Source organism: Salvelinus alpinus, chromosome 14 (assembly GCF_045679555.1).
Source record: "Salvelinus alpinus chromosome 14, SLU_Salpinus.1, whole genome shotgun sequence".
Classification (NCBI taxonomy): Eukaryota; Metazoa; Chordata; class Actinopteri; order Salmoniformes; family Salmonidae; genus Salvelinus; species Salvelinus alpinus.
In genome coordinates this window covers 40,421,014-40,438,304 of record NC_092099.1, presented here as the reverse complement: position 1 = coordinate 40,438,304, position 17,291 = coordinate 40,421,014, and the positions used below count along the sequence as shown (strand labels likewise).

The 17,291-nt window shown below is 40.7% G+C and overlaps 1 protein-coding gene across 1 annotated transcript in view; it reads left to right on the top strand.

Moving 5' to 3' along the window:
* Positions 1-17,291, top strand: part of LOC139538915 (low-density lipoprotein receptor-related protein 1B-like) — a 555,698-nt gene that overhangs the window by 303,313 nt on the left and 235,094 nt on the right. The window contains exons 18-19 of the mRNA XM_071341488.1: positions 10,097-10,177; positions 16,956-17,126. Of these exons, the coding sequence (XP_071197589.1) occupies positions 10,097-10,177; positions 16,956-17,126 (252 nt within the window). The remainder of the gene's footprint in view (positions 1-10,096; positions 10,178-16,955; positions 17,127-17,291) is intronic.

The following is a 17,291-nucleotide window of genomic DNA, read 5'->3' as shown; positions in this document are numbered from 1 at the left end:
GATGGCATATAAAAGGGGACAGTCTAGCGATTTCAGCAATCGTGGTCCCATGTTGCTCTGATATTCGCAGCCAGATATAGAGCTCTCAACATGAAAAAGTACTAAATCATTTTGTATAATTGAAACACAACCACTTTATGTTGGTCCCAGAGGGATGAAATCACGTTGTTTGTTGTGCTGAAGTTCTAACGTGTCTGCAGGCATTCGAGTTGTGTCTGTGCGTCGGTTCAGATGAGGCTTGGTATGGCAGAAAATGCCCTGTCGTCAGTTATATGAAATGGGGCCAAATTTGTAGTCACAAAATACACTACATGGACAAAGGTATGTGGACACTTGCTCGTCTAAAATCTCATTCCAAAATCATAGGCCTTAAAACTTCTACTTGCTACCAAACCCGGATCCCGCACCCCCCACAGTAAAAAAGCTGACTAGCATAGCCTAGCATAGCGTCACAAGTAAATACAAGCATCTAAATATCATTAAATCACAAGTCCAAGACACCAGATGAAAGATACAGATCTTGTGAATCCAGCCATCATTTCTGATTTTTAAAATGTTTTACAGGGAAGACACAATATGTAAATCTATTAGCTAACCACGTTAGCAAAAGACACAACTTTTTTTACTCCACCATTTTTTTCCTGCATCAGTAGCTATCACTAATTCGACTAAATAAAGATATATATAGCCACTAACCAAGAAACAACTTCATAAGATGACAGTCTGATAACATATTTATGGTATAGGATATTTTTTTTTAGAAAAATGTGCATTTTTCAGGTATAAATCACAGTTGTACATTGCAGCTGCAATCTGAAATAGCGTTGGAAGCAGCCAGAATAATTACAGAGACCGACGTCAATTACCAAAATACTCATCCTAAAACATTTCAGAAAAATACACAGCATACAGCAATCGAAAGACACAGATCTTGTGAATCCAGACAATATTTCAGATTTTCTTAGTGTTTTACAGGGAAGACACAATATGTAAATCTATTAGCTAACCACGATAGCAAAAGACACAATTTTTTTTCTCCACCATTTTTTTCCTGCATCAGTAGCTATCACTAATTCGACTAAATAAAGATATATATAGCCACTAACCAAGAAACAACTTCATAAGATGACAGTCTGATAACATATTTATGGTATAGGATATTTTCTTTTAGAAAAATGTGCATTTTTCAGGTATAAATCACAGTTGTACATTGCAGCTGCAATCTGAAATAGCGTTGGAAGCAGCCGGAATAATTACAGAGACCGACGTCAATTACCAAAATACTCATCCTAAAACATTTCTGAAAAATACACAGCCTACAGCAATCGAAAGACACAGATCTTGTGAATCCAGACAATATTTCAGATTTTCTAAGTGTTTTACAGCGAAAACACAATATATCGTTATATTAGCATACCACATGAGCTAACATCACCCCAGCATTGAATCAATGCAAAAGGGGTGATAACGTTATCGCCACCAAAATATATTAATTTTTTCACTAACCTTCTCAGAATTCTTCAGATGACAGTCCTGTAACATCATATTACACAATGCATATAGAGTTTGTTCGAAAATGTGCATATTTAGCATCACAAATCTTGGTTATGCTATGTAATCTATCAAAACATGGCATGCATTCGGGCCGGCGCCATCTTGGAAAGGCACCTATGATTACGATTATTTATCGATTAGATTGACTAAAAAAATACAGGTTGGACAGCTAATGAAAGATGCATAGGTTATTAATGCAACCGCTGATTTAGATTTTTAAATTTAACGTTACAAGACATACATTGTGAGTTACAGCCAGACTAGTGCCGCAAAAAATGGCCGACAACTGCGTTTAAATTTTTCCACATAAATACGGAATAAAATCATAAATAACTCTTACTTTTGGACGAGCTTCCATCAGTATCTTGGGCAATGTGTTCTTTGTCCAAAAGTATCGTTGCTTTGTTGTAAAACGACCTCCTCAACTTCAGAACTAGCAGCTAACGATAGCTACTCGGCACACACATGCTCAAATCGTCAAACGCAATATTAAGGAAATTCAGAAAAATAGCAATATACTCGCATAAACTGATATAAATCGGTTTCAAATAACTTCGTTATGATGTTTCTAACACCTATATCGAATTAAATCACAGACGGATAGATCTTTGATCAATAACGAGAGCTTTTGAGCATGCGATTCTGATGTCCTCCCTTGCGTCCTGGCGAGCGTCAAAAAGATGGGTCATCTCACTCCATTCCCTTTTATAAACTCTGAGAACCACCTAGAGACACCATTCCACTTCTCATTGGTTACTGACATCCAGGGGAAGGCGGGTGCAGTTCATTTCGATCCATAGGGCATACACAGAGCTTAAAACTGATCCGAGATCAGAGACTATTTTTCAGAGCTTCGCATGTCCTGTCATGAGTTTCGCTGTAGAAAGAGTTCTGGTTCACCCACAGACATAATTCAAACGGTTTTAGAAACTAGAGATTGTTTTCTATCCAATAGTAATATTAATATGCATATTGTACGAGCAAGAATTGAGTATGAGGCAGTTTAATTTGGAGATGATATTTTCCAAAGTGGAAACAGCACCCCCTGTATTGACAAAAGGTTAATTCTTATGGCTGCAGGGGCAGTATTGAGTAGCTTGGATGAAAAGTTGCCCAGAGGTGCCCAGAGTAAACTGCCTGCTCCTCAGTCCCAGTTGCTAATATATGCATATTATTACTAGTATTGGATAGAAAACACTCTGAAGTTTCTAAAACTGTTTGAATGATGTCTGTGAGTATAACAGAACTCATATGGCAGGCAAAAACCAGAGAAAGAAATCCAACCAGGAAGTGGGAAATCTGAGGTTTGTAGGTTTTCAACTCATCACCTATCGAATATACAGTGGGATATGGGTCAGTCTGCACTTCCTACGGCTTCCACTAGATGTCAACAGTCTGTAGAACCTTGTCTGATGCTTCTACTGTGAAGTGGGGCCGAAGGAGACGGGAATGAGTCAGGTCTATCATGAGCTGACCATGCTCTGACCATGCGCATTCACATGAGAGGGAGCTCTGTTCCATCGCTCTTCTGAAGACAATGGAATTCTCCGGTTGGAACATTATTGAAGATTTATGTTAAAAACATCCTAAAGATTGATTCAATACATCATTTGACATGTTTCTACTGACTGTTACGGAACTTCTTGACATTTCGTCTGCTTTTAGTGAACGCGCTTCCTGACTTTGGATTTGTTTACCAAACACGCTAACAAAAATAGCTATTTGGACATAAATGATGGACATTACCGAACAAAACAAACATTTCTTGTGGAAGTGGGAGTCCTGGGAGTGCATTCCGACGAAGATCAGCAAAGGTAAGTGAAGATTTATAATGCTATTTATAACTTTTGTTGACTCCACAATTTGGCAGGTAACTGTATGGCTTCCTTTTGTGGCTGAACGCTGTTCTCAGATTATTGAATATTGTGCTTTTGCCGTAAAGCTTTTTTGAAATCCGACACAGCGGTTGCATTAAGAACAAGTGTATCTTTAATTCTATGTAAAACATGTATCTTTCATCAAAGTTTATGATGAGTATTTCTGATATTTTATGTGGCTCTGCAATTTCTCAGGATATTTTGGAGGCATTTCTGAACATGGCGCCAATGTAAACTGAGGTCTTTGGATATAAATATGAACTTTATTGAACAAAACATATATGTATTGTGTAACATGAAGTCCTATGAGTGTCATCTGATGAAGATCATCAAAAGTTAATGATTAATTTCATCTCTATTTCTGCTTTTTTTTACACCTGTCTTTGGCTGGAAAAATTGCTGTTTTTCTGTGATTTTGCGGTGACCCAACATAATCGTTTGTGATGCTTTCACTGTGAAGCCTTTTTTTGAAATCAGACACTGTGGTGGGATTAACAAGAAGTGTATCTTTAAAATGGTGTGAAATACTTGTATGCTTGAGGAATTTTAATTATGAGATTTCTGTTGTTTGAATTTGGCGCCCTGCACTTTCACTGGCTGTTGTCATATGATCCCTTTAACGGGATTGCAGCCATAAGAAGTTTTAATATGGAGATGGTCCCCTCTTTGCTGCTATAACATCCTCCACTCTTCTGGGAAGGCTTTCCACTAGATGTTAGAACATTGCTGCGGGACTTGCTTCCATTCAGCCAAAAGAGCATTAGTGAGGTTGGGCACTGATGTTGAGCTATTAGGCCTGTTCCAATTAATCCCAAAGTCATCTGATGGGGTTGAGGTCAGGACTCTGTGCAGGTCAGTCAAGTTTTTCCACAGTGATCTCAACAAACCATTTCTGTATGGACCTTGCTTTGTGCACAGGGACATTGTCATGCTGAAATAGGAAAGGGCCATCCACAAACTGTTGCCACAATGTTGAAAGCACAGAATCGTCTAGAATGTCATTGTATGCTGTAGCATTAAGATTTCACTTCACTGGAACTAAGGGACCTAGCCCGAACCACAAACAACTGTCCCAGACCATTATTCCTCAACTTTATAGTTGGCACTATGCATTGGGGCAGGTAGCGTTCTCCTGGAATCCGTCGAACCCAGATTCGACCGTCGGACTGCCAGATGGTGAAGCGTGATTCATCACTCCAGAGAACGTATTTTCACTGCTCCAGAGTCCAATGGCGGTGAGCTTTACACCACTCCAGTCGTAACTTGGCATTGCACATGGGGATCTTAGGCTTGTGTGTTCCTGTTCGGCCATGGAAACCCATTTCATGAAGCTCCAGACAAATAGTTATTGTGCTGACGTTGCTTCCGGGAGGCAGTTTGGAACTCGGTAGTGATTGTTGCAACCAAGGACAGGCTATTTGTACGCTCTACGCGCTTCAGCATTCGCCTGTACCGTTCTGTGAGCTTTTGTGGCTTACCACTTTGTGGCTGAGCCGTTGTTGCTCCTAGACATTTCCACTTCACAATAACAGCACTTACATTTGACCGGGGCAGCTCTAGCAGGGCAGACATTTGACAAACTGACTTGTTGGAAAGGTGGCATCCTGTGACGGTGCCACGTTGAAAGTCACTGAGCTCTTCAGTATGGCCATTCTAACGCCAATGTTTGTCTATGGAGGTTGCATGGCTGTCTGCTCAATTTTATACACCTGTCAGCAACGGGTGAGGCTGAAGTAGCCGAATCCACTATTTTAAAGGTGTGTCTACATACTTTTGGCAATGTAGCGTATGATCATATTCATTTTATAGTTATAAGAAAGATTAAATCTCATAGTAAGTTGTTTATAATTGTACTGTTACTATATTTTGAAAGCATTTCAGTCATTTCAAGCCCTATTCCCCCACTTTTGTTGAGTAGGAAAAAAATATTGTATGATGTTTTTATATTTTCATATTTTCATAATATTTGTGCTATGTATTTGAGCTTCTATCCTCAAATGTGAGTCAATGTGTAACTATTTTTACCAGAATGGTGAGTTCCAGAACTTTCTAGAACTATGCAGTATTATAGTTTTGTTTATGGCCATCTCATAAAAATGAATTACTCTTGGATATGTCTATTTAGGTGAAAATCTACATTTTGCTGTAACGTTTAACCTCCCATCTCTTCATTATATGTGGTAAGGATGGCACATATCAGTCTCTGATGATCAGTGCCAGGCACTGCATAGTGTTGTATCGTCTCCGACTCTCCGTTGTGTGCCTACTAAGCTGCTTCAATACACAGTCACAAACAACCAGAGTGTAAGCTGTAATTAAAGTTTATGCTCGGCTTCATTCAATCATAATCAAGCTGCGCTCCAAAACATATTCTCTCCCATACTGTTGTTTGAGGTTCCTCAGGCATTACTGCTCTGTAGGAGTTCTCACCGCGTCTCTGGCAGTTCAATTTGCTCCACTGCAGCGACGATGGGTTTTAAACACCTGAAGCTCCACACGTCGTGGTGCCACTGCCATTTGAGATGGATGCTAATTTGAATTTTGTTTGCTAGAAGTATGGTAGTTGTCAACCTGTATGTTGAACCCAGAATCTCCCCTCCGTCGACTAGACTGAGAAACTAACCAGACATTATTTATGCATGTTGATATTTATTTTTAATGAGTGTTAAACCTCAACCAGACGGTCGCTGTCGAAGATAACTAAAATCCTTAGAGCGAAAATGTAGAAGACAAGTGTGGTAAACATTCACTATGTCCTAGCTAATGCCCTAGGTGTTTGTAGCAGTAGGGATTCCAAATAATCCAATAAAATGTAGTCTCTGAATTCAAACCAAAGTCTATAAAGCTCCTGGCCTCCAATGGAAATATCTCAGAAAGTGTGTTATATGTGATGCGAATACAAATGTAGATCACATGTATTTAGGGGTCATCCAAATCCATATGCCCAGATTCACATTGACACTAATAGTGGGTGGAATATTTAGCCACCAGCACCATCAACAACAGTTAGAGAAAGTGAGAGCTGGTGTCTCTTTGAGCACACTGGAAGAAGTAAGGAGCAGATGTTGGTTAATTACCGAGATGTTAGTTGGTTTTGAACAGTCAGCTAGCAGAATCACTGTCTGTCTAAGCAGCACTAGCTGGTGTGTTTAGGTGGTTGTTTTTTCCACCAAGCTCACCACTTGGTGAAAAAACCAACCTTGCTTAACTTCCAATGGGAAAACTGTTTCTTATCGGCAGACTCAACAGCCTTGGTTTCACAAATGACTGCCTTGCCTGGTTCACCAACTACTTCTCAGACAGAGTACAGTGAGTCAAATCGGAGGGCCTGTTGTCCGGACCTCCGGACCAAGCTCACCACTTGGTGGAAAAACCAACATTGCTTAACTTCCAATGGGAAAACTGTTTCTTGTTGTGCTGCCACTGCTGCTCACTGTCATCAAATAAAGCAGCGTTTCTTTCTCTACATTACTTTGGATTAACCAAAGGCAAAACATCTGGACATGTATCATGTTTGTTTCTTTCTCCAATTACGTTTTTTATGTCATGTTTTTGTCTTAAAGCCTGATTCTGTATTTTTGCAGGTCTCATTGATGAGACTTAATTATGAGTTTTGATTAGTTTGAATGTGATTTGAAGCACTTCTTAGAATCCTAGATTAGCTTTTCTACCTGAAAACAAGCATCATAGTTTTTTTCTAACAAATACGGAACACATTTTAACCTTTCCAAAAGGTGCATGCAAATTAAGGGTGACATTTACAACAGCTACACTTGCATGCAACACACTGTATGTCCATGGAGACACCTCCTCCCAGGCTAGGAAACAGTGTCACCACCGATAAATCTACGATAATTGAGAATTTAAGCATTTTTCTACGGCTGCCCATGCTTTCCACCTGGCTACCCCTACCCCCGTCAACAGCTCTGCACCCCCAACAGCAACTTGCCCAAGCCTCCCCCATTTCTCCTTCACCCAAATCCAGAGAGCTGATGTTCTGAAAGAGCTGCAAAATCTGGACCCCTACAAATCAGCTGGGCTAGACAATCTGGGCTAGACAACCCTCTCTTTCTAAAATTATCCGCTGAAATTGTTGCAACCCTTATTACTAGCCTGTTCAACCTCTCTTTCGTATCTCCCGGGTTGCGCAGTGGTCTAGGGCACTGCATCGCAGTTCTAGCTGTGCCACCAGAGTCTCTGGGTTCGCGCCCAGGCTGGGCTGGGTTCGCGCCCAGGCTCTGTCGCAGCTGGCCGCAACCGGGAGATCCGTGGGGCGACGCACAATTGGCATAGCGTCGTCCGGGTTAGGGAGGGTTTGGCCGGTAGGGAGGGTTTGGCCGGTAGGGATATCCTTGTCTCAGTATGTAAATAAAAAAGAAAAGAAAATGTAATAAAATGTATGCACTCTACTGTAAGTCGCTCTGGATAAGAGCGTCTGCTCTTGGCCGGTAGGGATATCCTTGTCTCAGTATGTAAAAAAAAAATGTAATAAAATGTATGCACTCTACTGTAAGTCGCTCTGGATAAGAGCGTCTGCTAAATGACTAAAATGTAAATGTAAGTGTATCGTCTGAGATCCCTAAAGATTGGAAAGCTGCCGCAGTCATCCCCCTCTTCAAAGGGGGAGACACTCTAGACCCAAACTGTTACAGACCTATATATATCCTACCCTGCCTTTCTAAAGTCTTCGAAAGCCAAGTTAACAAACAGATCTCCCACCGTACCTTCTCCGCTATGCAATCTGGTTTCCGAGCTGGTCATGGGTGCACCGCATCCACGCTCAAGGTCCTAAACGATATCATAACCGCCATCGATAAAAGACAATACTGTGCAGGCTTTCGACTCTGTCAATCACCGCATTCTTATCGGCAGACTCAACAGCCTTGGTTTCACAAATGACTGCCTTGCCTGGTTCACCAACTACTTTTCAGACAGAGTTCAGTGTGTCAAATCGGAGGGCCTGTTGTCCGGACCTCTGGCAGTCTCTATGGGAGTGCCACAGGGTTTAATTCTCGGGCCGACTCTTTTCTCTCTATACATCAGAGAGAAAAGAGATGTCGCTTTTGCTGCTGGTGATTCTCTGATCCACCTCTACGCAGACAACACCATTCTATATACTTCTGGCCCTTCTTTGGACACTGTGTTAACAAGCCTCCAGATGAGCTTCAATGCCATACAACACTCCTTCCGTGGCCTCCAACTGCTCTTTAATGCAAGTAAAACTAAATGCATGCTCTTCCACCGATCGCTGCCCGCAACCGCCCACCCGTCTAGCATCACTACTCTGGATGGTTCTGACTTAGAATATGTGGACAACTACAAATACCTAGGTGTCTGGTTAGACTCTAAACGCTCCTTCCAGACTCACATTAAGCATCTCCACTCCAAAATTAAATATAGAATCGGCTTCCTATTTTGCAACAAAGCATCCTTCGCTCATGCTGCCAAACATACCCTTGTAAAACTGACTATCCTACCGATCCTTGACTTCAGCAATGTCATTTACAAAATAGCCTCCAACACTCTACTCAGCAAATTGGATGTAGTCTATCACAGTGCCATCCATGTTGTCACCAAAGCCTCATATACTACCCACCACTACGACCTGTATGCTCTCGTTGGCTGGCCCTCGCTTCATACTCGTCGCCAAACCCACTGGCTCCAGGGCATTTATAAGTCTTTGCTAGGCAAAGCCTTGCCTTATCTCAGCTCACTGGTCACCATAGCAGCACCCACCAGTAGCACGCGCTCCAGCAGGTATATTTCACTGGTCATCCCCAAAGCCAACTACTCCCTTGGCCACCTTTCCTTCCAGTTCTCTGCTGCCAATGACTGGAACGATTTGCAAAAATCACTGAAGCTGGAGTCTTATATCTCCCTCACTAACTTTAAGCATCAGCTTTCAGAGCAGCTTACCGATCATTGCACCTGTACATAGCCCATCTGTAAATAGCCCACCCAACTACCTCATCCCGATATTGTTATTTATTTTTTTGCTCCTTTGCACCTCAGTATCTCTACTTGCACATTCATCTTCTGCACATCTATCACTCCAGTGTTTAATTGCTAAATTGTTATTATTTCGCCACTATGGCCTATTTATTGCCTTACCTCCCTAATCTTACTATATTTGCATACACTGTATTTAGACTTTTCTATTGTGTTATTGACTGTACGTTTGTTTATCCTATGTGTAACTCTGTGTTGTTTGTGTCGCACTGCTTTGCTTTATCTTGGCCAGTTTGCAGTTGTAAATGAGAACTTGTTCTCAACTGGCCTACCTGGTTAAATAAAGGTGAAATAAAAAAACACCTCTAGTATTAGAATATTCGTTAGCCATATTTCCATTAATTTACATATGTTTAGCATAACATTCAGTGTGGTGTTGAGATAGCTCTTATTAACTTGCTTAGGAATTTATTTCAACCTGCAACACACATATAGTGAAAAAGATTAGTAGTCGGGACACTATGTGGGTTAATACAGGGCTTGTTTTAAGGGTGTGCTGTTGACCACACACAAAACAATATATACTGTTGAAATATGAGTTAGAATGGAGTGTTTGTAAGGAGTTTTAGACAAAGTATTTTCAGAATAAATGTAGCCCTATGGGTTTGGGCTTTAAATAACTGTAGTTGACTGTCTATTTGCTTTTATGTCTATAGCATTGCCGACCTGTGAACCACTCACCCAGTTCAGCTGTTCCAATGGGAGATGCATCAGTGTCAAGTGGCATTGTGACTCAGGTACGTTCCTACTGAAAACCTACAGCAGTGTTTCCTCAACAACCATCAGGGCTTCAACAAAAATAAACAACGTTGAGGTCAGAATACTTGAGGACAGGAGTTGAAAAACACTGAGCTACTGTACATTTCACATGCCCCTTGTATAACCCACAACCTTTAAATCAACCACGATCTCCTTATGTTACGAAAGTGGTTCGGAGAAACACACTCTTCCCACTATGCACACCACGTCATTTCAATTTGGATATTTGGGTAATATTTGGTTGAGACATTGATCAATGAGATTACATCCTTTACTCACCCATTTTTTGTTTAGTTGTCATCTAAATGTGTTATCACTGACGCACTTTCAACCATTTGAAAGCACAAAAAGTTGAAATTGGAATACAATATCAGATATTTGGTATTTATACAACAACTTAATGTGTTGTCTGTGCTTTATCTAATAGAACAACCAACTGTCCTGGATTGCAGTTGAGATTACAGTAGAAGTATGTAGTGCAAGTGAACAATGCTGTTTGAGATTCTGCACAGATTATTGTGCAGAATCAGCAATTTTGAAGATTTCTACAGACTTGCAATCTTTGCGTGCTATCTTAAACATGCACGCTTCCAATGATTACATAAGAAGACATATATAGTTACAGTAAGAGAGCCTTAACTTTAGGCTTTTAACTGTATTACAAAAGTCCTATTGAATTGTGTTTGGTTGCCTTCAGAAAGTCATCACACACCTTGACTTTTTCCACATTTTGTTGTGTTACAGCCTGAATGTAAATGTTGTGTCACTGGCCTACACACAATACCCCATAATGTCAAAATGGAATTATGATTTTAGAAATTTTGACAAATAAATAAAAATGAAAACCTGAAAAGTCTTGAGTCAATAAGTATTCAACGCCTTTGTTATGGCAAATCTAAATAATTTCAGGAGTAAAAAATCACATAAATTGCATGGACTAATTATGTTTAACATGATTTTTGAATGACTACCTCATTTCTGTACCCCACATACAATTATCTATAAGGTCCCTCAGTCGAGCAATGAATTTCAAACACAGATTCAACCACAAAAACAAGGGAGGTTTTCCAATGCCTCACAAAAAAATGGCACGCATTGGTAGATAGGTAAAAATTATACAAGCTGACATTAAATGTCCAATTGAGCATGGTGACGTTATTAATTACACTTTGGATGGTGTATCAATACACACAGTCACTACAAGGATACAGGCGTCCTTCCTAACTCACTTGCCAGGGATTTCACCATGATGCCAATGGTGACTTTAAAACAGTTACAGTGTTTAATGGCTGTGATAGGAGAAAACTGAGGATGGACCAACAATATTGTTGTTACTCCTACCAACAATATTGTAGTTACTACTACTAACCAAAATGACAGAGTGAAAAGAAGAAGACCTGTACAGAATACAAATACTCCTAAACATCCATCCTGTTTGCAATAAAGCACCAAAATAAAACTACAAATAAAAGTCTGGTAAAGAAATGAACTTTATATCCTGAATACAACGTGTTAAGTTTGGGGCAAATCCAACACCACACATCACTGAGTACCACTCTTCATATTTTCAAGCATGGTGGTGGCTGCATCATGTTATGGGTAGCTTGTCATCGGGAAGGACTAGGGAGATTTGTAGCATAAATAACAATAATAATAATAAAAATAATAATAATAATAATAAAGAACAGCCAAATCCTAGAGGAAAAACTTATTCAGTCTACTTTCCAACAGACACTGGGAAACAAATGCACCTTTTATCTTAACAATAATCAACTGTGGCTCAGTTGGTAGAGCACGACAATTGCAACGCCAGGGCTGTGGGTTCGATTCCCATGAGGGACCAGTATGGACAAATATGAAAATGTATGCACTAATTACTGTAAATCACTTTGGATAAGAGTGTCTGCTAAATTGAACAACCTAAAATACAAGGCCAAATATACACTGGTTGCTTACCAAGTTATAGTTTTGACTTAAATCGTCTTGAACATCTATGGCAAGACATGAAAATGTCTGTCTATCAATGATCAACAACAAACTTGACAGAGCTTGAATAATTTTACAAATAATCATGTGCAAATATTATACAATCCAGGTGTAATTGCTGCCAAAGGTGATTCTAACATGTATTTACTCAGGGGTGTGAATACTTATGTAAATGAGATATTTCTGTATTTCATTTTCAATACATTTGCAAACATTTCTAAAAACATGTTTTCAATTTTTCATTGTGGGGTATTGTGTGTAGATGGGTGAGCATTTATACATTTGTTATCCATTTTGAATTCAGGCTGTAACACAACAAAATGTGGAATAAGTCAAGGGGTATGAATACTTTCTGAATGCATCTAATGCGTGGATAGTTTCATCTGAGCCACTGGCTTAATCCTATTCTTTAACTTTTATTTTTGGTTTAGTTGGAGACGTGAATCCAACATAGAATTTGTTAACTTGTCAACACAACCAAGGGAACAAAACAGCGCCCCTCTGTCTCAGTATGTGTAGCTTATCTAGGCTATCTGAAGCTGTCTGGTCAGAAAGAGTATGACATTGCTGCCACCTGTTGTATTGAATGTAAGGGAAACCCGCGCGCATTTGGCCTCCCATGATAAAAAATATATAAAATAATAGCATATCAGCGTTGAGCTAAACTGAGTGAGCTCAACTGTGAATGGTCCTATCACACCAAAAAAAGTCTCCAGAGGAAGCCAGTTTGGATTTGGCTTCAGGCCAATCACATCACAAGCCAAATGTCAATTTTGACAGAAAAAAAGTTGAATTTTTGCATCTCGTTATGTTGTTGTCCTCTGGTGGCTAGCTGGCTAGCTAAAATTGTCCCTTTCCTAAATTATCCATGGATGGAGATAGGGATTTGGACTTGTGGTTTTACTTACATCTCCGTACTGGCCAATGATTATAACAGCGATTCTGATCCAACCATAAATTCATACAATATGCCCCTGGCCTGAGAGGATGGAAGTTCAATATGTAGTATGCTAATGTTAACTTAGATTTTTGGATTAGATGGAGATGTGAATCCAACATGATCAATTATTAATTTGTAGACAAACTGGAATTAAAGCCAGACTAAGTCAGTGGCACAACTATCCATAATCCACATTGTTTGGTTGTGTTGACAACCAAACACAATTCAATAACCAGTTGAATTCCTCCATTATTGGTGGAGGAACACAATGGCGCCAACAGAGGGCTGCCTCGCTACTAGTTCTTAGAAACTTTGCAGTATTTCATTTTTTTATGTGTTACATTGTTATCCCAGAAAATGTTATGTGTTATTACAAACAGCGGGAAAGAACAAAAGGATATCAGAGGAGGCTCGCTCACCACCCACTGCTTTCGAGTATATTACTCACTAATGTTCAGTCCCTGGATAACAAAGTTAGTCAGGGCAAGGTTTTCTTTCCAGGGAGACATCAGGGATTGTAACATACTCTGTTTCTCGGAAACATGGCTCCCCCGGGATATACTGTTGGAGTCAGTGCAGCCATCTGGATTCTCAGACCATTGTTATTCCAACTTTTGGGATGCATACAAGGCCCTCCCCCGCCCTCCTTTCGGCAAATCTAACCACGACTCCATTTTGCTCCTCCCTTCCTATAGGCAGAAACTCAAACAGGAAGTACTCGTGCTAAGGACTATTCAACGCTTGTCTGACCAATCAGAATCCACACTTCAAGACTGATTTTATCACGCGGAATAATATTGATGTGTACCCTGAGACGGTTGCTGATTTCATCAAGAAGTGTATAAGAGATCTTGTACCCACTCTGACTATTTAAACCTACCATAACCAGAAATCGTGGATAGATGGCAGCAAACAAAGTTGCGAACCATCGCATTTAACCATGGCAAGGTGACTGGGAATATGGCAGAATACAAACAGAGTTGTCATTCCTTCCGCAAGGCAATCAAACAGGAAAAACATCAGTATACAGACAAAGTGGAGTCGCAATTCAACGGCTCAGACACGTGACATATGTGGCAGGGTCCACAGACAATCACGGACTACAAAAGGAAAACCAGCCTCTTCGCGGACACTGACGTCTTGCTTCCGGACAAGCTAAACGCGTTCTTTGTCCGCTTTGAGGATGACACAGTGCCACCAACGTGGCCAGCTACCAAGGACTATGGGCTCTCCTTCTCCTTGGCCGACGTGAGTAAAACATTTAAACGTGTTAACCCTCGCAAGGCTGCCGGCCCAGTTGCCTAGCCGCGACCTCAGAGCATGTGCAGACCAGCTGGTTGGTGTGTTTACGGACATATTCAATCTCTCCCTATCCCAGTCTGGTGTCCCCACATGCTTTAAGATGGCCACCATTGTTCCTGTACCCAAGAATGCAAAGGTAACTGAACTAAATGACTGTCGCCCTGTAGCACTCATTTCTGTCATCATGAAGTGCTTTGAGAGACCAGTCAAGGATCATATCACCTCCACCTTACCTGTCACCCGAGACCCACTTCAATTTGCTTACTGCCCCAAAAGGTCCACAGACGATGCAATCGCCATCACACTGCACACTGCCCTATCCCATCTGGACAAGAGGAATACCTATGTAAGAATGCTGTTTATTGACTATAGCTCAGCATTCAACACCATAGTACCCTCCAAGCTCATCATTAAGCTCGAGTCCCTGGGTCTGAACCCCGCCCTGTACAATTGGGTCTTGGACTTCCTGACGGGCCGCCTCCAGGTAGTGTAGGTAGGAAACAACATCTCCACTTCGCTGATCTTCAACACTGGGGCCCCACAAGTGTGCGTGCTCAGCCCCTTCCTGTACTCCCTGTTTACCCATGACTGCGTGGCCATGCACACCTCCAACTCAATCATCAAGTATGCAGACGACACAACAGTAGTAGGCTTGATTACCAACAACGACGACGAGACAGCCTACAGGGAGGAGGTGAGGTCTTTGGGAGTGTGGTGTCAGGAAAATAACCTCTCACTTAACGTCAACAAAACAAAGAAGATGATCGTGGACTTGTAGGAAACAGCAGAGGGAGCACCCCCCTATCCACATCGACAGGACAGCAGTGGAGAAGGTGGAAAGTTGCAATTCCTCTGCGTACATATCATTCACAAACTGAAATGGTCCACCCACACAGACAGTGTGGTGAAGAAGGCGCACCAGCACAAAGAAATGTGGCTTGTCACCTAAAACCCTCACAAACTTTTACAGATGCACAATTGAGAGCATCCTGTCGGGTTGTATCACAGCCTGGTATGGCAACTGCACCGCCCACAACTGCAGGGCTCTCCAGAGGGTGGTGCGGTCTGCACAACTCATTACCGGGGGTAAACTACCTTTTCTCCAGGACACCAACAGCACCTGATGTCACAGGAAGGCCAAAAATATCATCAAGGCAACAACCACCCGAGCCACTTCCTGTTCACCCCGCTATCATCCAGAAGACGAGGTCAGTACAGGTGCATCAAAGCTGGGACCGAGAGACTGAAAAACAGCTTCTATCTTAAGACTATCAGACTGTTAAATAGCCATCACTAGCACAGAGAGACTGCTGCCTACATACGCAGACTTGAAATCATTGGCCACTTTAATAAATGGAGCACTAGTCACTTTAATAATGTCACTTTAATAATGTTTACATAACTTGCATTACTCATCTCATATGTATATACTGTATTCTATACTATCTACTGTATCTTAGTCTATGCCGCTCTGACATTGTTCATCCAGATATATTCTTAATTCCATTCCTTTACTTAGATTTGTGTATATTAGGTATTTGTTGTGAAATTATTAGATATTACTTGTTAGATATTTCTACACAGTCGGAACTAGAAGCACAAGCATTTCTCTTGACCCACAATAACATCTGCTAAACACATGTATGTGACCAATAATATTTGATTTATTTGAGTTTGTCTACAAATTAATAATTGATGTTGGATTCATGTCTCCATCTCAACCAAAAATGTAAGTTAAAGAATAGAACTAAATCAAATCGAACTTTAAATGCAGTTTGATTTGATTTACTCCTATTCTTTAACTTTAACTTTTGGTTAGGATGGAGACATGAATCCAACATTTCAAATTCAGTTGAACCCTGGGTTGAATTGAAACAATAGCTGTTGATGACTTCACAAATGCTATATACTGTACTGTAGGCCTAAATAGCATACTTGATGATTTATGACTCATAAAATATGGTTACATTTCATTTGCTCTGGTAGACCTCCCTTTGGAATGACTTTTGATAGCAACAGTAAATCTATTTTGTTATTAAGTGGAGCTTTCTTAATATTCATTCTCACAATTGCACATGGTTTTAGTCAGTGACAAATATCAAAGCTAAGCAGGGCTGAACTTGGTTAAAACCCTGGAATGGAGACCAAAGGAATAACTGTAGATATATCAACTCTTCAATAGGAGTTTCTGCCCAACCTGTAGTTTTTTTTTTCTGATAGTGGATATAACATTATACAGGGTTTGTCTATGTTGAAAATTGGTTACCATGATGACATAATCCTTTCACCCTCAAAACACATTGATGACTTTTTTTCAAATTCAATGTATTTTCTATGTCACATTACTTTGACAAATTAAATTGAAACAACTTTGATTCAACCAGTTTGTGCCCAGTGGGATGTGCAGAGTACGTTTACCTTGCCTGAAACGTGACTTCTGAGGCCTCCCCAATCTAATGCACATTCTTATGACATGAAGGAGTCAAATCTAGTCAGTCAAACTTGCTATTTTTCCTCTGTGTCCCAAGATGATGACTGTGGAGATGGTAGTGACGAGGTGAGTTGTGTCCACTACTGCTCCAACACCCAGTTCCAGTGCTCCAGTGGAAGATGTATTCCAGACCACTGGGCCTGCGATGGGGACAACGACTGTGGGGACTTCAGTGATGAAAACACCACCTGTGGAGGGTCTGGAGCTGGTGAGAGAAACCATGCTGTTTTTTGTAATTCCTTTATTGTAGCCCTTTTTGAATTCGTAATGCAAATGCAACTTCATAAGTAATAGTGCCATCCCTCATTTTGACAAATTAATGTACTCTGCACTAAGTATCATGTTAACTATCCCAACATCGTGAGTACAGTGC